This window comes from Psittacula echo (genome assembly GCF_963264785.1).
Source record: "Psittacula echo genome assembly, chromosome: 4".
In the NCBI taxonomy this organism is placed as follows: Eukaryota; Metazoa; Chordata; class Aves; order Psittaciformes; family Psittacidae; genus Psittacula; species Psittacula echo.
Genome location: NC_137738.1, coordinates 25,475,774 through 25,501,589, shown reverse-complemented (window position 1 = coordinate 25,501,589; position 25,816 = coordinate 25,475,774). Strand labels below are relative to the sequence as shown.

The following is a 25,816-nucleotide window of genomic DNA, read 5'->3' as shown; positions in this document are numbered from 1 at the left end:
GCAGTAACTTTAACTTTCTGATACACAGTAACCAACTCAACCTAAAACACATTTCAAGCCCATTTTGCGTAATCACAGCAGGCAGATATAACGCCATATCGTACATAATACATTTACTTGTAGATTTTAAAAGAAAATAATTTAAAACCATTTCCTGCTGTGTCCTGGGTTCAGCAGCAGCAGTCAGTTTTTCTCCTTCTTAGTAGCTGGTGCAGCGCTGTGGTTTTGACTTTCGGCCTGGGGATAATACTGATAAAGCCGATGTTTTCAGTTGCTGGTCAGAATGTTTACCCTGACCAAGGACTTTGTGAGTCTCATGCTCTGCCAGGGAGGAGGGGAAGCCGGGAGGAAGCAGAGACAGGACACCTGACCCAAACTAGCCAAAGAGGTATTCCATACCACAGCACGTCATGCCCGGGGATGTAACTGGGAGTTACCCAGAAGGGCACGTCCTCTTCTCTGTTGGGCTCATTTCCAGCGGGCGGTATCGTATTCTCTTCCCTTGTTATTTCCCTTATCATTATTATTATTGGTGGCAGCAGTAGTGATTTGTGTTATACCTTAGTTACTGGACTGTTCTTATCTCAACCCGTGGGAGTTACATTCTTTCGATTCTCCTCCCCGTCCCTCTGGGGGGGTGGGGGGGGAAGTAGACTGCGTGGTTCTGATTTACGGCCTGGGCTTAAACCACGACATGCTGCAATACTCAGAAAATGGAAACCCCTGTAGTCCTTGAGCCACTGCAGCTCACTGAAAGTGGCAGCAGTTTTCCAGATCTACCTGGCACAAGAGAACTTCCACCTCTGTGCTGCCGCCGATGCTACTTACCGCAGCCTTGGGCAATGCAGCCCTGCCAGCTCTCTGGGAGGGCTTCCCCCAGTAGCAGCGCTGCAGCTGATCTCTGCACTGCTGCTGGGCATCACCCCCCATTGTATTATTCTCGTGACTGGGGTGAGGTTGCAGCCCAAGCCATGTTTCATTCTGCAGCAGCCAGACCATCACCAGAGGCCAGGGTCAGTACTTCGGGGAGATCGGTCACTTCCCTGCATGGGTACTGATCATCTGCTCTGCATTCAGTAAATGTAAAGCTGAAGTCTCGGTAGCCTGTCACATATTTTCTATTGCTTCAGCCTTCGAGGGATGAATAGCCATTCTCATTGCACATGTGAAGTTTCAAGAGATCAGGACTTTATGATACAGAATCAACAGGTTCCAAGTTAATCCAAATTTTAACAAAATTTGTTCAAATTACAAATATGACCAAATTCTCATCAAGATGAATGGGAGAAGAAAGGTGTATTTTTATCACAGCAGGGAGACTTAAAATCACTTAAATGACTCTGTTTAAACACTGAAATGCAAAATCCAGAAAATACTCCAGATCTGTATGCCAACAGAAAACTGCAGCTAAACCTGGGGATCCTAAAACACCGAAACATAGCTAGCTCTATGAAAGGGTAAACAACTTTAACCACAGCCTTTATTGTCCACCTTTGTGATGCTCCTTCCCCATCCTCCAATCAAAAAAAATAATAATAACAAAAAAATCTCACTTATAAGGGAAATTCAGTCAAGAACTTGGCAGCGAGATTTTAACTGCTCTGCCTTGGTAAGTAACTCTGTTAAGCCCTAGCTTGGCCGACTGGATCATGATTCTTGTGTATGTAGGAGAAGATGACAAAAATACAAACTATGGTGACATTACACTCACTTCAACAAGGAAACTGCAAGGCCCAGCAGAGCAGTTACATCTATATTGGTAACGTCTTTTAAAGCTCTGCTGAAGCACACGACTTTGTCAGGAAATTTCATTTTCAGGTAACTGACACCTCCACAGGAGTCGCCCGCTTGTCTCTGGTGCCTCTTTTTTTATTTTACTCCTTTTGTCTTCGAAGTAATTTAAAACATGTCCAACTCACTGAACCTAGAACCCCCTGATGCCACCAGCAGCGGCCAATGTGCTTAAAGCAGTGCCCATGCTCCAAGTACTTTGCTGAACCGGGACCTTGATGCCAACCAGCAAACATTTGAAGCTGGTGTTTTCTTTTATTTAAAAAGACAACAAAACAAAAGAAAAATAAAACCACACCAAAAAAATGCCCCCAAAACCCAACCCAGAGTGATCTAATATTCTAACCTTTCTAATTACTCCTTCTTTAAAAGAACACTGTCATTGAGAGTTACTCTTATGCACTTCCATACGAAGATTTTTATTAGTAACAGTGAGAAGAGCTTTTCCATTCAAACAGAAAAACCCTTATACACTGCTTTATTAGGATTTTATTGTTTTTAAATTATGCTTATGTGTAATTTCTGACTTACATTTTTCAGGTGGCGTTATTGTAATAGTCTGAGCTGTAAATTCTTCATCAAAATATCTGGTGTCTGTCTCCGATGTCACTTGAGGTTTAAAAGGAGGTACAAGCTGAAAGGGACCAAGAAACAAAATTCAATTATACCTGAAACCAGCCAAATTAGTACCAGGAAAACAAGTTTGTTCTTTTTCCCTACACCCAGATCAAACAAGTAGAGCGGCTGTCGATAGGCAGCTGAGTCTGTAGCTTCTAGTAAGAGATAGAAGCCATTAGAGTCAATCCCAAAAATGCCAGTTCAAAATCTAACTAATAGCACAACACGACTGAATTCCAAGTATCACTCTCATGTGACTTGCAGATAAATTCAGCTGCATAATTACCTAGAAACTCTTCAGGCCATTCTATTTACCTGCATAAGTGTCAGAGACAGGCACTTCTAGGTACTTCATCACAACTGGGTAGTATAAACAGCTAAGGCAAAAAGGGCTACACAGAGAGCATAGAAAGCATGATACCTTCTCTTGTTCTTATTTAAGAGTTAAGGCCTAGATCTGAACTTGCCTTTAGAAGAAATTATGAATGTGAAAATAAGTTTTATATTTGAAAAAAGGCCAGTTCATGCTTTAGTGGATCTAATCCTGCCCACTGCTTGCACCGTACAGCGTGGTATTTCCCAACACCGCATCACTAGTATTTGCTCACAGCTCGACTTCCTTGTCTCTCTTCTGAATCAGACTGGTTATATCCACCTTCTCCTCCAGAACAACCACCTACAGGCCAAAGATTTTAACGGGAAGGCATATTCAGTATGGAATATCACACCGCCTCGTGCCAGTCCACCCCAATGCAGCAGTTTAGTACGTATGGCATTGCAAATGCCGGGGGGAGGGAAGGAGGGTAAAGAAGGGGACAATGTTTTGGCTGGTACCTTGAGCCCTTTGGTGTTATCTCCTCACATGCAATTTAAAATACAAATACACACCCTGAAGATAGTGTATCAATTTCCCTTTCTGTGTAACAGGTTAGATTATGGCTCACTGATACTATCAGAGCTTGCTGTGGTTTACACTGGTTTCATGTTATCTCTCTCAACTCCAGAACACTAACACCAAACAATTAATTTGTGCATTTTCCCCACAGCAGAGGAAGTGAAACTGCTGTTCCACCCCCTTCTGTCCCTAGTTCAGTGCACCAGACACAACTTACAATACACAACGCACACTGCAGAAACTCTTCTTTTTGATGATAATTTTTTACAATAGTAAGAATTTTCCTTATTTTACTATGTTCAATGCACAAGATTTGTTGGGGTTTTGGTTTGGGGGTTTCTAACAGGCTGGAGAGATCTGCATGAACTGGTGAGTGTTAGAAGCAGCTGTGGATCCCAGTGATAACCAAAAGAGGCTACACAATACACAAACAGAGCCATCCAAACAAGAAACCCTCTAGCCTGCCCTAGGAGGACTAGACTGTGTAAGTATGTAGTGCTGCACAACCAGCCAAAGAAAGGTTTTCAACAAGATGCTCTTCACAGTGTATCTCTATCCAGAAAATCATTAATATTAACTCCTAATGCTTCATGGATTGGGATGAGGCATAAAAGATTAAAATGCAGTAAACTGCATAAACAAGGCACTTAAACAGCAAGACAACAGGAAAATAAACAAAAGCATGTGGAGGTGCACACACTCACATAAAACCTCTCCATTTTTTTCACCATTACAAATGCACCCACAAACTGCCATCATTCCCAAATCCAGGTTGAAAACTGCCACCCAGTTCTTCTCATGTTTTCCCTCTCACACAGGATGTACTACACTGACAGCTGGTATTGTGAAAGCCTTGTTAGCTGGAGAAAGATGCCTTCACTGTACTCTGCAATATGAGAACCACATCAGAACACCGAGGTTTTTTGGACATGGGACCAGATTCTGTCACCATTTCTCCCAGGATACGCTTACAAGTCCTTCAACATTACCCTTCATTCAACAGTTTGACTCTCTTCTCCCTCTGAGTACATACTAAGACATTGAGTACATACTCTATTTCATCTGATTCAAACTTTCAGTAACAGTCCAAGCAATTATTAAGCAAAGATAAATCTATCACTTGCGTATATTTAATAGCACAATAAATATGATTAATACTTTTACAAAACTAATTTCAGTTTTTCCTTACATACTCCTGAATGGAAAACATACCACAGCAGAGGGTATCTGAAGTAAAGGTTTTGAGCACAGTAGGATAAATGCTTAAGGAGCTAACGTACATAAACTCAACATCAGAATAATCTTCCAGGCATAAATCCAGTTACATTTAGCATCCAGAAACAAGCTGTTCTGTTTTAATGTACGAATTCCTGCACTTCTATGAAAACGATTTCTGTAAGTATTCTGGCCATCCCATCAATTCTGCACTATTCAAACAGATTTCCAAAGTCGTGCATCCCCCCAGCAAAGTGGCCACACAATTGCTGTGCACAAAGGTACTCCTGTGGAACATCCCACACTGCTGTTTCTGTCACTTTTCTCTCTCAGAAAACACTCAGAAAGCTACAAAAAAAAATATTACATGAAGCCAGGCAACGTACTCTACTCAAGGCCACGTGCCCATCACTACACATCCTTTTAAAAGACACTTCCACAGTTCTCAGCAACAGAAGTAAACATTAGATAAACTCATTATAAAGAAACCCAAACCACCAGGTAACAGGTTCATGACAATTTTACTGCCTCCTTAATGGGGACTGTTTTTCCAGATCAGAAAGGGGAAATGCCATTTCACAAGAATTAAAACTTCTCATGTGAAAATAAAAGCTTAAGAAAAATGTTCTTGTTTTTCAAGTCAAGGACAAGGAGCAATGTTTTTCCAATAGTGCAACACAGCAGAAAGTAGAACAAACCACTCTTGCTCTGAAGTAAAGCAGAGACCTTTCATGTTACAATTACTATGTGAAGAAAAGGAGAAAACACCCACTCTACAGTCTTTAACGACTGTAGTTTAGCTCAAAGAAGTTAATTAAAAACAAATGGAAAGGCAGGGTAAGACATACACAGCAACTTGTGAATCTGCAATGGGAGCGGAAAAACGTAAGGCATTAGATGGCAAGTTTTTTCCTCAAAAACTTACTGGCTAATTCCTGGTATTCTCAGTAATCAAACCACAGAACCCTGTGGTTTGATTTTTGTTTTGTTGGTTTGTTCGTGGAGTTTCTTGTCCACAGAAACACTGGGCCTCACTACAGGTTTAGATCACCTCCCTTGTTGGTTATGAAAATACTTCAAAAACTTTATTTTAGAAAAAGAAGCACAGCTCTAAATGACTCTTAAGGAACAAATAATTACAGTAGTAATTTCAATCACATATGAAAAGCACTATTAAAAGAAAATTCATCAATCACAGGTGATGGGATGAAGCTGGTGCTCCAATTCGACGCTCGGTAACTAGGCTTAATAGAAAACTGTTTATCGATAACATCCAGAAAGTAAGTCAGCTGATGAAACTTCCAGCTATGGCAGAAGTTTGGCTGTCTGGGGCACTGCAACAGGTAAAACCAAAACTCCAGGCTATAACCAAGAAGAAACCCAGTGCAAATTTATGTCACTGGTGTTTTAGGATTCATCCATCTTACAGCAGTAACTTTCGTATCCGGGACATTGAAGGCAGTGGGAAACTTCCAGTGACTGCAATAACAAACCATGCAGCCCTGTGGCTCCCCCACAACAACTTACACTGGTGTTTATACAAGCTATAACCTCACATACACCAACCATCCCCTGCAGCCTATGGGAAAGAGGAAATGATTGCTGAGATCAAGACACACAGATACAACTCAACAGAGAGCTGCTGAAAGGTTTCTTAATTCTTTCCATACACTTTGCCTCCTTCCCTCACAGTATCATTTCCAACAGCCCCGCCGTGAGGATAGCCAGAACAGAGGATTGTTCCTTTCTGTCTGCTCTACCCCAGCTACATCAAACCAACTGTGGCTGTAGTCTTGTGGACATGCCACTCCAGGCTTCTCATCTGCCACCAAAGGAATGCTTCCCTCTAACTCAAGGACATTCTTTTTCTGACCTTCATACAATCATTGGGACACTTGCAAGGCACACTCCCAGTTCTAATGGGAGAATCTTCACGATAATTCCTGTCAAGGAACTGGCACACAGAGCTTGGGCATCACCTCCAGAAGAAAATTAGAGAAATGTACTAACAAATCCTTTTCTAACAACCTTTCAGGCAAAGCAGAAGCACAGAGTATGATATAAATGATGCATGCAAGTGTACACAGAGCGATAAGTACTTCAACACCACATTCAGAGGACTGGGGACAGAACCATTCAAGACAGATTTTGTAGACCATGTCACCAACACACACGGTCATGACAAAGAAACTTGGCAATCATCTTTCTGGAGGAGTGGCTCCTTTGTTCATTAATTGTCAGGTTATATTGAAAAACAGTAAAATCTCCACAAATTTCAGCTGTAATAAAACAGTCAGAAAGACAAATAAGGTGCAACTGCTGCAAACAGCCACTTAGACTGATACAGAACCTCAGTAAGAACTCAGAAGCTTCTCTATAATCCCAAGGGTCATTTGAACTTTAATTACACAGAACAAAACACCCAACATTAACTACAGCTCTGATGATCACAACATGAAGATGCCCCTCTATTGCCAGTGGCATTTCATGTTTGGTGCCACAAGGAAATGGCATCCAGGCACGACTGCCACAACTTTTCCCCACTTCCGTCCTGAGAAGGCAGAAAGTCCAAGAGTAACATGAGCACTGCAAGGCACACCCAATAACCTGCTCCAGAAGGAGTAAGATGCGCTTTTGCTAAGCACAGGCCTAGTCTATCTGTGAAAGAAGCATGCTGCTCAGTCCCAGCTGCCAAGCCTTAGCATGGGACAATTTCCCTCTTCTAGTGGTCTGTGCAAATTCAGGCAGAAGACTCTAGAATCAGACAGCAGACGGCACCTCCAGCACGCATGAGTTACTCAAAGCACCAGAAATACAGATTTTCTGCATTCATGCATTACACACACACATATACATGGATACGTATATGTGTGTACAAATAAAGAAATAAAAGTCTGAACTCTGTGTGAATTAAGAGTTGATGTTCAAGACAAAAAGCATTTCACACCCATCTGTCAAGCTGAATCTGCCCCAGCCATTTCCAAGGCTTGATGTTAGAAATGACAGCAGAAGCAATATCGAATTCTTAGTGTCTTTATTATTTCTAGTGAATGGGATTTCCATTTGGAATCCATCACGAGCAGCATGTGAGAAACACCACTGGTTTTCTACAGCTTAGGGTCTGGGAAACCTGCCACCCATCCCTCCGGGGAAGGACAGCGGCAGGTACAGTACCTGACTGTTACCATCACACAGAGATGAACAAACAGGCTCTGTCCTACACCTTGAGCTTTCTCACATTTACTGAACAACTGCACAAATACTTCAGTATGAGAGAAAATATGTTGCATTATTTGCTCAGAGATAATCTGACAGGAATCATTTGTCTTGGTGTTGCTGAAGCTACTTCAAAGTAACTGTGATGCACTTGATCTTCCAAATGAAAAATATGATGCTTAAGAACATCAATCTGATCTTCCTTCTCCTTTTAATGTAAAGGGAATTTTCCTTCCAACAAACTCAGAATTAGCACTACCATAAGAATCTCATTCACCAACAGACTACAGCTGCATAGTATTCTGAGATAAAGTGTGAAAGGAAGAGGAGCAGCTATACACTACCCCCACTGAATTATGCATTTAAATAAACAAGATAACTAGATTATAATCTCAAAACTCCCAAAACACACTAATTCTTTATGTGCCATATAAATACAAAAGAGTGAGCACTGTTGTTCAATTTCAGGTTTTATTCCTGAGGAGTAACTATTTGAATCTTACTTATGGTTCAACTTGGTATGACATTCCAAGTTGTCTGATCCTAAAAAGAAAATCTCTGCTGCATCCCAACCGATATGCCTCTTCTTTATTAATAAATTACAGTGTATTAGATGAATTCTGCTTTTCTTACATGTATTTTGAAAATCTATTATAAAATAACTACAACACAGGTATTTCAGTAAAGCCTTGTACTGTCATCATATGCTGCATTTAAACAATTTCCATCCAGTTTATTATTCAAGGCTGATGTATGTCAAAAACAGTGTCAAATCTTACAGTCTTTTCTGACTATGAAAGTTAATGATTTGATGTCCAGACGTCAAACTTTCATCTACCTTAAACTTTTCTGAAGAACCAAACCTGCAAAGTTGTTATTTTCTAGAATCAAACAGAAGAGACAGATCAGCCAAATCAGAATGGTGGGAAAAATAAAGTATACTGTGAGAAGAGAATGGGGTTACATCAGTGAAACACACCTTTGTATTTACACACACGCATGCTCAGCTGAAAGTGCTAAAAACACGTCACGGTTCACAGGCAGACTTCCCAACTCAAACAAAAAGAAAAGTATTTGTATTAACAAACCAGCTAACTTACTAAATGATGTTCCAAGTAAACAGTCTATTCGCCCAGAAACTGAAATTCAGTAACTTACAAAACATGCTACTAGGACACTGCATGTGGTTGTCCTAGGCAGGGGAGGAGGAAGGGCTGGGATTTCAGTGGTGGAATGACTCACGGCACAAATCCACAGCAAGGCAGGCTTCAGCAGGGGGTTTTGCCCATGGACAAACTGTTTTCCAAGTGATAACATGCTGGTACCACAGACAGAGAGAAACCACACTCCCAGGACTACAGCAACAATGTAAGAATCAGACACTATTATGTATATTTTTCTCCCTGTAAATTTGAGCAGCTGGGGTAAAGGGTGGTAATCAACCACTAGGTCTGCCCCATATAGTCTGAAGTATCACAGGAAACACAATGAAAAGATCTGACTGGTTAGCAGTTCTCTGATCTTTTTACTACTTCGCATGGCAACAACACAAAAGCAAGTAATGAGGGTCATTTCTGCAAGCTTTGTTGCACTGCAGGTAATTGTACAAAAATAGTGAGACTCAAATAGCAACAGCCTAAAACCAGATGTTGGTATTTTCCAATTTCCCTCATTTTCTCTCCTTTCAATATGAAAGTACCTCAACATGCATTTAAGGTTATAGCTATATTGCAGATTTTGCCAGGCCTGAACCCAGGCTTCAACCATGGGATTTTATCATCTGCTGTTGTTCTATCTTAAGTAAAGCAAAGGTAAGGAAGGGTAAGGAACGGCTTCTTGCAGCTGTCAGACTCCATGCTGAAAGTCGCAGCCTCCACACTGAGGAGTGTGCCTGCAGCCAAGTCAGACAACCCAGCTTTTAACCATAACTGACACTTGTCCCTACTCCCTTCCCAGTACTAACTAATAAATATATTAGCACTCCCTAATTTGCTTCAGAAACAATCAGAAATCAAAAGGAGATATCTGTATCTCAGCCCAAATTCCCATAAGGTTTCTTTCTTCTTTCATCCATATTACATGCAGGAGGAAACCCAGGCTTCGCTACAAGGGCTGGATCTCCTTTGCCATGAGGCTACCTAAGTGCTTCAAGCTGCAATCCTGAAGACATACCCAAATTGCTATCTTTATGCTAATGCCTGTGTGTTTTTTGCTCAGTGAAAGACCCTAGACAGAATATCCAACTACTTAAGAACATTCTGCAACCCAAATAAAAATAAACTAAAACAATTCCTAAATGAGTAACAGAGAAATTTTTAAAGCTTCCTGATCCTAGCTAAAAATAAAGCAAATATTTTATTTAGCAGTATATGGGGTTTTGAAGTCTTCAGAGTTTGCCAAACTATTCAATTTCTCATACCCAGGCACAGAGCTAAAAACTCATCAGGGCTGAGATGATCACAGGAAGAACCTGGCACAGACTGCTCTCTTTCATATGCCCTCACGTTTTTTCTGCCAAAAATAAATATATCTGATCACAAATGCTAACTACTGTACATTTTTCATTTAAAGGCAACAACCCTCTCTGCTCCAATGTGCCCATACAATGTTTTATTGTCATTGTGTAGTACCAGATTAGTTTAACTCTTTAGCAGTATCAGAGAGCTAATAATTCCATTTGACCATTTGGATCATTTACCCTAGAGAGCTACTGTTTATTGCATGAAATACTCTTAAGTTTACCGATCTATATTTGTGTTTCTAATCACATCAGTAAAGCGATAACCTAGTAAATACAGAGATGTACTAACCGTAATCTCTAGCAAAAAATGCTAAAATTAGTGGCACAGGAGCAGAGTGTGCACATGTACTAAACCATCCCCCAGCAACTACTTGGAACACACATGATATTTTGGTTTCCACTACTCTGAATATGAACTTCAGTTCTTTCATTGCTAACAGCAACACACTCCTGAAATGCAGCCAGAAAATTACAGTTTCATGGTGCATAAACCTCAGGCAAGAATACTGTGAAATATTTTTACTATGCAAATAATTATATCAACTATCAATTTCATCAAGTGACCCTACTGCTGAAGACTATACTACTAATAATAAACAGCAACAGAAGCAAGCATAGAATAAATCTATTTGAAAATCAAATTTTTTGGACGCCCATTCCTCCTGAGTTATTTTAGAATACCAAAACCTCAAAAATATTCATATAAGCATCCTAATAAACCTACTCAGTGAAAGTTCATTAACCTTATTATTATGTTTCAAGTTTGTATTTCAGAGCAGTTTTACTCTTTGCATACTTCAGAGCTGGTAAGACTGTGTGCGCAGAAAGAACAATTGGGTATTTTAACCAGCCAGACAAATGGCTTTGTAATAGGAACAAAACTATTTCTTAATTAAACAGAAAAACATACTGTCAGAAGACATCTTCATGAGCTGTTCTTTCCATAAAGAATACATGGTGTGCCAGTACTGCAGAAAAACAATTCTATGATCCCTGAAGTTAACTGTTCAACTGAGGAAATTCAATTGATTTTTTTACTGGCAAATTTAGTTTCTCAAAGGAACAATAGACAGAGTAAACAACGAATGACTACAATTTCTCCTGTTATAATACTCTAATAAGCCATATCCACCTCCATGAGTACAAAAGCAAAATACCTGCAATTACATATATTTATATAAATTTTAATATACCTTTAAATGCCTGCAAAATACCCCCTTTGATTTTAATAGCTCAGAATAAGTTCTTGACTGAAAGACATTTGCCATGGTCGTATGGAAAGAATCAAAATGCATGCTTAAAATTTAAGAGTATCTGTATTTTCCTAACTAAACATCATGTTGAGTGTAGAATTGAGAATTCTATTTCTAATGTAGAATAATTAAAAAATCTTTTTCAACAGAGCAAGAGTAATGCAACAGCTTTTTCTTTCTCACCCACTCCTAGCACATTGCAATCCAATTGATTTTAGTGGGGTTTTTTTCAAACTTCCAAGGTCCTCAACTTGTATTTTTAGATTTTATCCTCAAAGTGCTTTCCTCCAGTGTCCTTAAATAACCAGCCAGTGGTTGAGCTCATAAAGAACCTGATTATTATACTTGCTCTGATTATTTATTTTAGAGTTTCCTGAAACCTCATGATACTGCCAGGGAAAAATCACACTTGTACCAAGTAACTTCAGAGTACCATATTTTGTATCATTATATCCAGGCTCCTATTTCAATTCTGGTATTTGTCAGAGAAGTACCACACCAACAACCACACATTTTCAAAATTCCAGTTCAACAACAACTGAAAAAACAGTTTGTATCATTGACGTTGTAGCATAAACATATTCTGCTCATTCGTATGTCTTCCATTTTCCTTCTATTTGAACAAAGCAAAAAAAGGAGAAAAATCTATCTTTTAAAATTACGCAGCTCAACTGACAGATTAACAATGTAAAACAGTTGGGGTATATAAAAAAAAGACTTTATCAAAATAGAAGGGGTTTATAGCAACAAGTAAATTCTTACACAAGTACTGAGATAAAATCAGCTTCTGTATATAAAACAACTTAAGTCAAATTGAGTTTCACTACTGAGTAAGATAAATTCATTTTCTAAAATCATCCCCAAAGTGTTGATCATTACAGGAACAGGACCGGGTTTAGAGAAAACTGTTCCAATTGAATTCCCAGTACTTGCTTTCTCCACAAGCTGTTTTGGCTCAGTGTTTTAATGCTATTTTAATTTTCTTAGATATCTCTTTAAAAATAAGTTTGAAAAAGATTTCTTCTTAAACACAAACAATCAAAACCCAGGGTTTTGCTATGTGTCCCTTCCAATCACTTAATTTTCCTGTTTCCATAAAATAGCTTTTCAATAAAAGGCAGAAATAAAAAGACAATTCAGGACAAACTTCAATTCCATATTCTGCCATTATCTTGAGACACCTACTTTTCTCTTGAAAGCCCAGGAAGTAAAAAGGAAAGGAAAAGATTTGGACATTTACAAAATAAAAGAAAAAATCTTTGCTGAGTTTAAGTAGGGTTTCAAAATTCATTTTTGTTCCGCTGGAAAATTATTACTAAAACCCAAAAGATTACACCTAATTCAGAACAATTATTCATTTGTATTAACACTAAAAGTTGCAAAGAAAAACACTAACTTCGGAGAGCAGCAGTCCTATGACTATCCATGGAAACCACTTTGCAGAAGCCAGATTATTCAATGCCATGTAAAGACATACCTTTTTATCATATACATCTTGCCAGTTTACTCCAGCAAAGAAACTATGACGCATGATTTCTTTTGCATCATCTGGGCCTCCACCAAGTCTAAAGAGAGTGGAAAAGAGATCACATTAAACAAGCATTACTCCAAAGAAAGATTAGTGACCATTTGTTTTTTACTACCTGGGAACAATTCTCACCCTCTTAATATGCAATTCTCGCCTGTTTAATACGAATTCAGGTGATCTAGAGATAAAACGTGATAGCAGAAGTATCTATGCCATGCTGTATTGTATTTTATCATTCCAACTACAATGTTCATTACTGTCCATGATAAGCTTTTTTAATAATTCATTCATTTTAAAAACATACTTAAGTTTCGTTTTCTTGAAAGACCAACTGTTTTCCTGGCACTATTAAAAACCAAAACCAACCCAACAATGCTGACATAAAATTTTGCCAAGGAGGTGCCAGGCACTGAATCAGTAATGACTCACGCATCATTTTTATACAGTGTTCACTGCTGTTGCATCTGGGTGCTGTAACAATTAACCAATTACCATAAAATAGTCTCAATCTGAGTCAATTAGTATAAATTAATAAATTGTAGGCCTGCTGAGAAGGTTATTTAAAGGCCATTGTAAATAACCACACTATTCAGTGTGGCCCATAGCTTGCCGAAGCCAGACTGTCTGGTAAATCATCTTAGGAACTGAATTCAAGGAAGTGGCCACTGCTGCCCAAAGAGGGTCCCACCCCTGCCTATACCTCTCCCTTTTCACTTGCATCTACAGCATCATTTCCATTGATGACTCAGCTCAGAGTCAGCTCACTTACTTAGAAGAAAACTAAACCAGCAATGAGAAAACAAGACAGAACTGTCAGGTTTTTGTTTCATTAGTAAGTCAAATTTGATTAAACAAGTTTAGTGAGCATCCCTGAGCTGCTGCTGGTGGCCAAGAAAGAACCACACATGGATCTCCGCCCCTTTTAACAGCACATGGACTCTCAGCACTGCTCAGCTCGCATCTAACTTCCTCCTGAGACTGGCTATCCTACTGGACTAACAGAAAGAAACTGCAACAGGAAAAAAAGCTAATCTTAACTGAATAAGCGGCCCATGTATACTAAATATGGACAAGAAGAGTGACACAAGCAATCTGTCCTTCATTAAAACGCACTGCTAAAGACATAAAGAAAAATTTTACAGCAACTTTTTAAGTAAGACAAACTTCTCTCTAATGCATTTATTGCAAGAAGCAATAATTCCCACAACCAAGGAAATAAAAGAATCCATGTTGGTACTACCCTGCTGCCAAATTACAAAAGTATTCTGGAATACTCAGTCTTGCAGAGGCTGGGTGTAAAGTTATTTCCAAGCTGTATTCCTCTTTGTTTCTCGATTACTTATTGTAAAATTCACTACATCTCTGCAAAGTATTCCAGTTAGCCTGCACTCTCCAGACTTCTCTCATTATCTTCCCATCCAGCTGCTCAGAGAAAAGCTGAGCTGCAGTTAACCTCTGTGCTCCCACCCTATTTAGCATTAGCTAGAATGAGAACTTGAATGTGAATAAGCTTGTAAATGTAAGTCTCCAATAAACATTACTGTCTGCAAAGATTAATTACAAAGAACTATCCTTTAAATTCTAAAGGTTTATATATTTGATGGGTCAGATTGTTTGGAGGTTAAAAATGCATTAGAAGTTGCTGCAGGAGCAAATTTTTACTTTACTCTCCATGTATTTGGCTGGTTGGTCACAGTTTGCTTTCAGTGCACATGGAAAATTCAGTTAAACAGGCATTGCTGGGCAGCAGCGGGAAGGCTGACCCCTTGTGCTGTCCTGGCTGTTGCACTTGCCTGCATTCAGGCAAATCCCTTGGAGTGACACAGCAACATACCCACTACTAAAAACTTGTTGAGAACAAACTGAGGACGCGAGAGGACTAAAGAAGAGACAGACAGAAGAATGCCTGCAGCCTTAAAACATGCCAAGAGACTTGAAAGCACAACAGAGGGACTGGGGAAAAAAGGAGACCTACAGACAGGTCTTACCAATTTACAAAGACAGAGATCTAGTTCAGAACCGCAGGGGACCAGATGCTGCTGGTCCAGTGCAGGAGCCACTGGAAAATGGTTCTCCTAGGCAACAATCCCAGAGGGGAAAGCTCAACACAAAAGGGCACAGGCAGCAGCTGTATGATACTTGCTTTCAAACCACTACATTTAAATTCCACTCAGATATATTTTTTTAATGTTACTAGTTTACATGGTCTAATATATGATTTATGTGCCCTAATGAAATTTACTCTATATATGTCTTCTAGCATGATCACTTCCAAGAAAAACCACAGCAGTCCCCATGAGACACTACAGCGAACTCAGGGTTAAATCACACTCTGCAAAATGATTGAGAACTCCCCCTTTGTTCCAGTACACAATCTAAACCTGAAAAGATCCCTATGAATGACTAAGAAAGTGTTCTTTTCCATATGATTTTTCCCCTTTTGCTCATTAAGCTCACTTCGTATATTTCTGCTGTATTGAAAAAGTGGAAAGCTGAGACGGTATGGATGCATATGGCCTTTTCCTGTGACTGAGAGGTCCCTCAGCTAGGAAGGCTGGGAACCATGGGCCTATTTTTACATTATCCAGTACAACTAGAGTATTTATTGTGCCAGTATACCCAAATAATTTCACTTACCGCTTATTTGGATCCTTTATCAGTAGACCTGATAGTAATGATTTTGCATCTGCAGACAGAGTTCGAGGAAATTTTATGTCCTCCATTAGTATCAGTTCAAACAGTTTCTCATGATCTTGGTTGTAGAACGGTAGTCTTCCACACATCATCTCATACATGACAACTCCTAATCCCCACCAGTCCACTGCACGACCATAGTCATTATCTTCCAACACCTAAGACAGAAACCAAAACCAGCTGTAAGACATGCACTATTTCAGACATGATCATTTCTGTCTATTTGATACATCTCATTACGAATGTGTTTCCAAGGCTTTATTTTCACAGTGGACTCTCACATTCAAGGACTCTCAGAACCGGGCTCAATATATGCAACTGCAGTACTGACACACCTGAGCTCTATGAAATTCCAGGCATATTGCTAAAAGCAAAATAAAATATTTAGGGTGACCTGCTCAAAATTATCATGACTGCATTTTCCCCTTTCTTATGTCCTCTATCATTCCCTTTATAGTGTACACAACTTTAGGAAGAGGCACTATCTATGGGTAGTACTGCCTCAGTTAGAATTCTTCTGGGAGAAGAAGTGAATCATCTCCTTGCTCAGTCACTTCTTTTCTCCTTACCCCACGTGTAAGAATAAAGCCTCAAATTTACAAACACTTTAATCTTACTAAGACAAGCTTAGCTTCTTTATGATCTTTGTTTATATTAGAAGTCCTCAATGCGTTTCTCCTGACAGTTTCATTATATTCCATGAAATAGTCCAAACAGCTGGCCTGCATTATTGCAAAGAAATATGACAATGTTTACTATGATACTATGTTTATATGATAGTATACGACTACAGAAACATGGGAATGTTTATATCATTTGTTAACAAGTGCCTCCAATGCTATGTTATCTAAAAACAACATACTCCACAGTCCTCCTTCCAGCAGCCCCAGAGAACTGGAAGAAGGAACCTAAAGAGTGTGTCTTAACCTCAATACACCTCCATATTAAATTGTAGAAATGGAGAAAACAGCAGCATACACCTATAATGAAACCATAAGCAATAAGGAAGCTGAAGGCTACTGAATATATACACATATAATTCCAATTTCTTGAACTTCTAGCAGATCATACCCTTTCATTTTGAAAGGAACCAAGTTAGAATTTAATAAATTGTAACACAGAAGGCAAGACAATTGTACATGCCAACCTGCCAATATCTGCTGCAGAAAGATCTACTGAAGAGGCAAAAACCTTAAACAAGAAATCAGACTTAAATAATAAACAGTAAGAAAGAGAAGGAAACACAACTAATAGAGTTGGACTATATTTATAAAGAATTAAACAATTCTGCATAAAGAATTATTTCTACATCACTAAAAGACAGCTTCTGAAAGGCAGTACATAACTGATTTAAAAATAAATCTAAGAAAGCAGCAACAAACTAATCCTTAGAAAACAAAATACTTTTTACAACACACAGACACATGCCATCACCACCACAAAGAGCTCACCAGATTCAAATTGTAAGCAGACACATAGGAACAGTCATTTAGATATATAGTATTAAAAATCTGGCAATGTGTAGCAAAGTCTTCAGGCTTTAAGGAACAAGGCCACCTCTAACAGATCAGAAACCTTTTGCTATGAGTAAACCTTTTGCTACAATTTTGTGATTGTCTAAAAAGTGTAAGATGACTGCCAGTAATTTCCTCTGAAGCAAGGATAGACAAAGCCTTTGCCCATCTGGGGACATTAAGTGGGTGTGACCACACCATAGGACACACCCACTACCCTCACCAGTCCTAACGAGGGTATTGAGCCCGTTTTTCTGCCTCCCCATTTTCTCCCCCAGTAAATCCAAGCCTGCTCTGAAGTATCTGGTACATGCTACTAGCAGAAACAAAATGCTATCTGATCCAGTATGGCAATTCTGATAATCCCATAACAATTAATGCATTCATGTTCTCAGTCTTCCCTGTCCTTAAGGATTAGTAGTAGACACATCATGAAAAGAAGTATATTAAAAATCCCTCTTGTGTATATAAGACTAAAAAATCATAAATATTAACACATTAACACATACTATTTACAACTGTGCCAAAACAGACTCGTTACATCATTCATATTTTCAAATAGAAGGTGAAATTTTGGAAAGTGTAAAATACAACAAATTATCTGAATAAGTACATATGACAAAGCTAACTAAAATAACTCTTGCATTTTAAAATTAATTAAATGTTTTATGAGTTTGAACATATTGCAAGCTATTTGCTGAAAAACTGTATATGGAATCTGTGACACTTGTCTTTAAATCACCATTTCTTCTGCCACAGAATAAAAGCATTCTATATTTTTCTCCTACACCTATTAGCACTGTTACTATTTCTCCTATCTGTACAGTTAGCTACTCTTTTCCTTTGCAGCTAGTAAAATACATAAAATTGAAGGCAGTGGTAGATTATTTTAACAAGTAAGTTGAGGTGTGGTTTGCATGTGCGATTTATAAAAGAAGGCAATGGGAAGATAAAACATAACATTCTCTGACCAAGGCAAATCACATGGCTAGTAGCTAAAGCAAACTGTATCTGCGGCTTTACCTAATTTATGCAGGACTTTACCTAATAATAATAAAAAGTACGAGCAACCTTTTGCTGCATTCCCACAACAGCAACAAAACAGTGGTACAAAGAAAGAGCCAAATGTGATTTTTAACCTCTTTTTACATAAAATCATAAAAAAGCATAAAAGCTGGATTAACTGCCTCCCGAACCCACATAGCACCAGCCGGGTTCTCATCCCCAGCTGGCAAAACTGGCAACTCTTTATTTTTGTTTAAATACCTGGTTTACAGCCAGCCAGACAAGCAATGGCATCAAAAGGGTTTCATTTAGGCAAAAGGAAAACAGCCTGAAAATAGTGTAAATAAAGCAAAAGGCATCTCAAATTATTTTAATATAAATGTAATAAAATTGTACATAATGCATTCACAATAAATACACACTAGTATTTTCTTTAAGTAATTTCTACATCTCATGGTGTTAAGAAACTACAGGATTTGTAGACTGGGACAAATCAATGGAAGTGCTGGAGTCCTGCAGCTCCTATAACCAAATCCATACAGTTAGGGCAGGCATGGGAACATGACCATACACACTGCCTTAGCATTACAGAATCCTTTCCAAACAGATCTTGGATTTGAGGGATTTGTTTTTAATTACAAAGAACATAGGTCAAGAAAGCTCCAACTCAGTGCTAAAATGAACATGACACACAGCTGCAGGCTTTGTACCTATGAATAATTCAGGTTTTTGCCTATCGTGAAGTGGATACTTGCTTTTAGAAATACCTTCTTTGGCTGTGAGGACCAAAAAAAACCTGCATGTCCCTCCAGTATTTGTGGAGTATACTTGTATATAAGGGGTACCAGCTTAAGCACCTGGCCAGGCACAGTGGAAAGTTTGATGTCCTGAACTTTGTATGCTGCCCTTAAAAGCTGCCTCCATCATCTCCAGCCAGTTCTTGTCCCTCCCCTGTAAGATTCCACAAATCCGTGTTTAAGCAAATACACTGTCCTAACAACTCAGTCTCTTCAAAGTCACAGCAGGAAAGGCAGCAAGCCCACCAAAACCATCATAAAAGGCAGAAGTGCAACCACTCTGGAATCTACAGGAAGAGCAGCTACGCCAAGTACATACTCCAGCCAGGTGAGTTTTCATGAAGTAAAGATGAAGTTACCTGCTTTCTTTCACAGTATTTGTTTAGTCACGTCATTCAGATATATGACTTCCCTTTCTTCGTCTGCTTCACACACCTGGGGTGTCAAAATCCCAAGGAACCTCGTCAAGATCTAGGTGAGGTTTTAGGACATGAGACCTCCAGTGCGATGTGACATCAGTGCATGGATAACATCACTCATCCCTGTTTTACACCTCACATCATCACTGTACCCAAGTGGCTTCCCAGTGTTGAGTAAAGCAGGAGGTGGGCTGACTGCAGTTCAGTCTGGATGATACATTTGTATATGGGCAATAAAATTCAAAAAATTATCATAATTTTTATTACTTGAGGGAATCTTACTCCCTTTGGTTTTAGGGCTCTAGTGCAAGAACTGGTTCTTTCAGAGGCAGTGTCAGCCTAACTCACACTCTTGTTTCTTTTCCCTTACCACATCTCCCCTTATTTTAACAAAACTATGCAACAGGCATCTGCTTCCAAGCATAAACGGGCACTTCAGTGTTTTTGTGGATGTTTTACAGGTGTTAGACATTAGTTTCAGCTGTGGGAAAACTATTTATTTACCTTAAAACTTTCATTTATATTGTGGTCAAAAGGCAACTCAACTTTATTCAAAAATAGACAGCTGTAACAAGGGAAAACAAAGTATTCCCTGATTACTCCACTGCCTGCACACTTTGAGGTTTCTGTGGAGAATCACTGGCAATGACCATGTATACGACGGGATAGTGCTTCACACACAGAGCAAAGACCATCAGGCCCTACATATTCAGTTCACAGCCTGAACCTTGCCTTTCATACAACTAGATAATACACACACACGGCAGAGCTGCTAAGATCGCAGCAATTCAGTTGAATTTACCCCTCAGATGTAACAATTCATTTTGCTAACAAGTAGCTACAGATCAGAAAAATACTCTTGTATTTGCATTTATTGACAAAAAAAGCAATCTTCTAATACTACTCCCCACTGCTGAAAAGTCCAATGTCTTGGACTTAAAAATATTAATAAAAATCATCAGTACCACTGGAAGTCTGCTCCTTCCCAGAAAACAAAATCCATTAAAAAGACTTCCTCCACTACTTCACCAGTGGTTGTAGATTTTAATTTTAGGTTTACCAGTCAGTACATCTCCAGGTTTCCTTTGCTTTACATATGTCACTGCTTTAAGAGCCTAACATACAGTCTACAGAATTTGATGTAGATTTAATTTTTATGGTGAAAACCAATGTCCTGGGTTCAGCAGTAGCAGTCATTTTTCGCCTTCTTGGTGGCTGGTGCAGTGCTGTGTTTTTGACTTTTGGGCTGGGAACAGCGCTGATAACACCAATGTTTTTGGTTACTGCTCAAATATTTAGTCTGACCAAGGACTTTCTGAGTCTCATGCTCTGCCAGGGAGGAGGGGAAGGCAGGAGGAAGCAGAGACAGGACACCTGACCCAAACTAACCAAGGAGGTATTCCATACCACAGCATGTCATGCCCACTATAGTAACTGGGGGCAGTTACCCAGAAGGGCAAGATCACTGCTCGGGTCGGGCTGGGTATCGGTCGGCAGGTGGTGAGCAGTTGTATTCTCTTCCCTTGTTATTTCCCTTACCATTATTATTATTGGTGGTAGCAGTAGTGATTTGTGTTGTACCTTAATTACTGGACTGTTCTTATCTCAACCCGTGGGAGTTACATTCTTTCGATTCTCCTCCCTGTCCCTCCGGGAGCTGGGGGGTGGGGGAGAAAGGCGGGGAGTGAGCAAAAGGGCTGCGTGGGTTACTGACTGCACTTAAACCACAACAACCAACAAAAAGATAACTTTCATCTCTTCATCTGGTACCTAGAGCTGAACTTTTCTGAGAGGCAGCAGCCTGAGACATACCTGCAAACTCTTACTTACAAGGGCTTGAGGCAGAGACTTATGAAGCATGAAAATAAATGAGCCAGCCAAAGGGAAGTTGATACAAGCACACAGAATCATGTTGGAAGGGACCTCAAGGATCATCTGGTCCAACCTTTCTTGGCAAAGCATGACCTAGACTAGATGGCCCAGCACCCTGTCCACGCAAGCTTTTACAAGACCCTGTGAAAATAAGAGGTTAGGAGGTTAGCCAGCAGTGGAACAGGTGAAGTCTGTGACCAGCAGCCTCTGGAAGATGTTTGGTCACACAGCAGAAGTTCACACAACCAAGAAAGGTACTTCCCACAGACCTCTAAACGGTGGTTAGTTGCTATAACTTCTGGAGTCTGCACAGACAAACTTAGAAATACCCTTGAGCATGAAAGGCTTCATAAAATTCACTGTCAAACTTCTACAAAGGGTTGTCAGCACTAGGTTTTATCTTCAAAAGAACAATATCAAAACACTGGTTTCATACTTTGTTTTAGATAACCAGGCAACTTATTGGGAAAACAATTACATTTTTTACCTAATTACGGTTTCTCTTAATAATGTTAGATATAGACTTTCTGATAGGACACTACAAGTAGCTTGTTGCTCAATCAATAATTTTGACAGAACAGATGGAAAAATATTTAAACATCTAAACAAACTGTCTGCACACCTATGTTGTGAAAGAAAACTGAGAACTTGGATACACCAATGTACTGTTAATTTAAGGGGAAAAAGCTGTTTTCAATTAACCTTACAGTTCAGGTGGAATCTATGTTCCTTAGACATTCCTGATAACCCTTCACGCATTTTTATTGCTACAGTTGTTGGTCTGCTAACAAATAGTCACCCATATATTATCCAACAAAGTTAGAAAGTTCTAGCAAGTATACTTCCCATCAATTGTGATATCAACTACAACAAGAACATTTATAATTAACACTAATGAACCAAGGAAATACATATTTCTTTAGAGAAACAGATTTTTATCCAAATGTCTGAAAACACTTCCTGCAAAAGGTACGTTTGCCAAGTATTATACAAGTTTAGTTACTACAACTGTAACTGGTATGAACTGGTATAATTGGTATGACCGGTGAAAGTATTGCTGCAACAATGGTAAAAAAAGGCTTGAATAAATACTCATTGCTTTTATTATATTATTGCCTTTTTTTATTATACAGAGCTGAAAATATGAAACATTAAGGTTATAGATACCCTGGGAAATGGCTACCTGAGAATTAAGTCAAGGAAGAAAGTTTTTTATTACTGCTCTAATCTGTGTGGTAGTTTTTCTCCATTTTCTATCTGGCTTATACTGCTGGTTTACTTCTGGTCCCAGTGCAGACCATCTTCCTAATATATTTTTGTACTAGAGATTTCCCCCATCTTACCCAGCTTTTTGTTATGTAACCTTAAAAAAACAAAAGGCAAACTGATTTTTTTTTCATTGGCTGGCACATGTTGTGCTGCATCAGAAATGGAACATTCTGGTATAAAAAGCCTCCTAGAGTAAAGAGTGTGCAATACTAATTAAGGTGTCTAACCTCTTACATCGGACTCTGACTTCAGCAGAATTTGAAATATTAAAAAAGACAAAAAGACCCAAACAAAACAAAACAAACAAACAAACAAACACCAGAAATACAAGCTATTGCAAATGAAAAAGGTGTTCTAACCAATGAGTGCAAATCAATGGCAACCCTGGTGATCAAAACAAAGAAAAAAAACAAACCAACAAACAAATAAATAACCCCAGCAACAACAAAACCAACAAGAAAAACTCACCAAAAAGAACCAAACCAAAACACCAAGAAAACAACCACATATTAAAAGGACACCTCAAAAATAAAACCTATTCAACGGATAAAACCAAACCAAAGCCCAGAAAGTGAAAATAACTCTGTTCTAGAATAAACAGACACCTTTCATAGAAGGCAGCAAGTAAAAGAAAATGATGATTTCCATCTACAGAAAGATGGCATTTACCTCTCATAAATCTACCACTCTACTACTGGAAGAAAAACTGCAGAGCTGTTCATATCTGTATTAATTATCACTGCAGTAGTCTCTAGAACATAGACTGCCATAAGATGTAAGATGTGTAAGAAGTAATAAATAATGATAATACTGTGATATTTCTTTCTGGTTGCTCATTCTTCCTGAAATGATTTTGAATTCTTACTGATGTTAAACAGCATTTGTTCAGCTTTTATTTATGCTTCATTACTTCTGGAAAAACTAAAGGCTTTTGCTGAGATGGAAATAATGTTTGCATTGATTAAATGAAAATTCATGAAAAAAAGCTGCAAGCATGTTATCAAGACAGTCTTTGTAAGAACTGTCATACTCACATTTGTTTTACCAAAAAAAAAAAAAAAAAGGGGTTTATTAGAAAATTGCTCTCTGCTTTAAAGTTCTGGCTTGCATACCACAGTTTATTGACAGGCAGTGTGGAGCTAATCTGCTTTTTAGTCTTTTGCTTGTTTTATTATTTTTGCATATTTGTTACATCTTTCCCCTTGAGAAGTCTGATACTGCTTGTGGACAACTAGTTTTTGTGTCTGGTAAGGTTAACCAGATTGCATGAAAATTCGAATTCTTATTACCTTATTGGTTACATAGCTTCAGGAGAGAGTCTAACTCTTGTGCTAATTTATCTATTGTTGCAGCAACTCTTCCATATGTGTAATTGAGCAATGTTTTCATCCCCCATCTAAGTGCTCTCATCTTTTGATCTTGATACTGGTTATTGCCAATAAATGATGTTCTGCTCTGGATACCTTGCCTTGTCCACATTCCATCATATTCATCTCAGGGGCCCACTGGCAATGCCAAACTGACAAACATTCCCAAATTCAAATCACCTGCATTTTTGATGACTTAGGAGCATAAGATGACACAACACGGTACACTAAAATATACGAGGTGATAACAAAATGGAAAAAAGACCACATTTGAATTTTTATGAGGTGCTAGCATTTCAGGATAAAACAACTTTTGAATTTCCATTTCCTTTTAATATTAATAAAATAATAAACAAATTTGATATTCGTAAAGAGAAAATTCCATATTGTGAATCTCCCATAAATCAGATGGGAAAATATTTTCGGACACAGAAGCTACTCCTCTTCACACCCCCCACTGGTCCTCACCCAGAAATAAAATGTAGCCAAATATACAACAGACAGCTGTCCAAGAGAACACGCCAACACTAAACCACACTTCCACAGGTAAAATACATTCTATTGTGCCTCTGCTAAGAGTCAGATTATGTATGAAGCATCTAGGTAAACAAAGAGTAAATAAACTTGAACTATCCTTTTGAAGCCAAAAGAAAATTAGTTAAGCAAAGCACAACATAAATACAGTGTCTGGGTACTGAGCACACTAACTATACTTTCAGGAAAATTAGTACAAGTTATAAGAGGCTGGAGCTCTTTGGTTTTAAGCAAAAGTCAGCAACCAAAAGCAAAAGCCTCACCTCATACTGTAGGTACTGTCTCATACTATAGGTAAAGACACTCAAATATAAAAAGAAAAAATGATTATGGCATCAGTGGTGCTAGAGGACTTAGGAATTAAATATTTGTCATATTAGATACTTTCTATTTTATGGAATAAAATAGATCTCATCACTGAAAATTTTTTGTAAGGAATCCTTTTTTGTTTATATAAATAGATATGAACATTTAGACTCCATTAAACTAATGTAAAGGAATAAGCAAAATTTCAGTCCACACAGTAGGTCCTCTGGTGTGATGGTTCACACATAAAAGATGATATTTTTTTGTTGATTACACCTTCTCTACTTACTCAGCTTTACATTTGCCCATATGACAAAGAGGTAATGCTGCCTGGTACACATTACTTCTAGTCATACGGGTATACCCACCACACATATTTATTTTTTTACCATTATAATCAGAAGGTTAAAATCTTTTCTTGTGACATCAGAAGAAAAATATTATCACAACCTGCAACATTACCAATATGCGATATTAAAGAAGTACCCTTTAGACAGCATTCTTTGAGCATGGAACACAATTGATTTGAATGCATCATTTTAAAAGGAAGAAAGAATACAATTGCCACCTTTCTAAGTCTCTGGCTGATAAAAAGTAATGTTCTATCCTTGGACAAAGCAACACTTCATAATGTACTTTCCTAAATAGACATCGAACACTCGTAGGTTCCATTTCTTATCGTAAAGTTTTTTGGGATGGGGTAGGTTTGTTGAGGATTTGGGGTTTTTTTTTGGGGGGGCCACTCTATTTTGTTCATTCTAACTTGGCAATCAAAGAATTTTTATTTTTACACTATTACAGAAGTGCATTTTTCTAGGTTTCCAAAACCACCTTATTCAACCTTCCCCATCTGTCACCATCTGCTTCTTTTTAGCATGTACTTTTTGTGTGATCACATAAGCATGTGAAAAATAACTAACATTCAGATGATTGTCTGCTGGTACATTTGAGGACTGGGCATAATAAAAGTGAACTGCCAAAACGTACTTAACACTTCTAATT

General features: G+C 38.5%; 1 protein-coding gene across 1 annotated transcript in view; it reads right to left on the bottom strand.

Annotated features, from left to right (window-relative positions):
- Positions 1-25,816, bottom strand: part of AKT3 (AKT serine/threonine kinase 3) — a 150,893-nt gene that overhangs the window by 1,972 nt on the left and 123,105 nt on the right. Inside the window, exons 11-13 of the mRNA XM_080614898.1 lie at positions 15,675-15,889; positions 12,987-13,074; positions 2,323-2,425 (exon numbers count right to left, since the gene is read on the bottom strand). Coding sequence (XP_080471024.1) covers positions 2,323-2,425; positions 12,987-13,074; positions 15,675-15,889 — 406 coding nt within the window. The remainder of the gene's footprint in view (positions 1-2,322; positions 2,426-12,986; positions 13,075-15,674; positions 15,890-25,816) is intronic.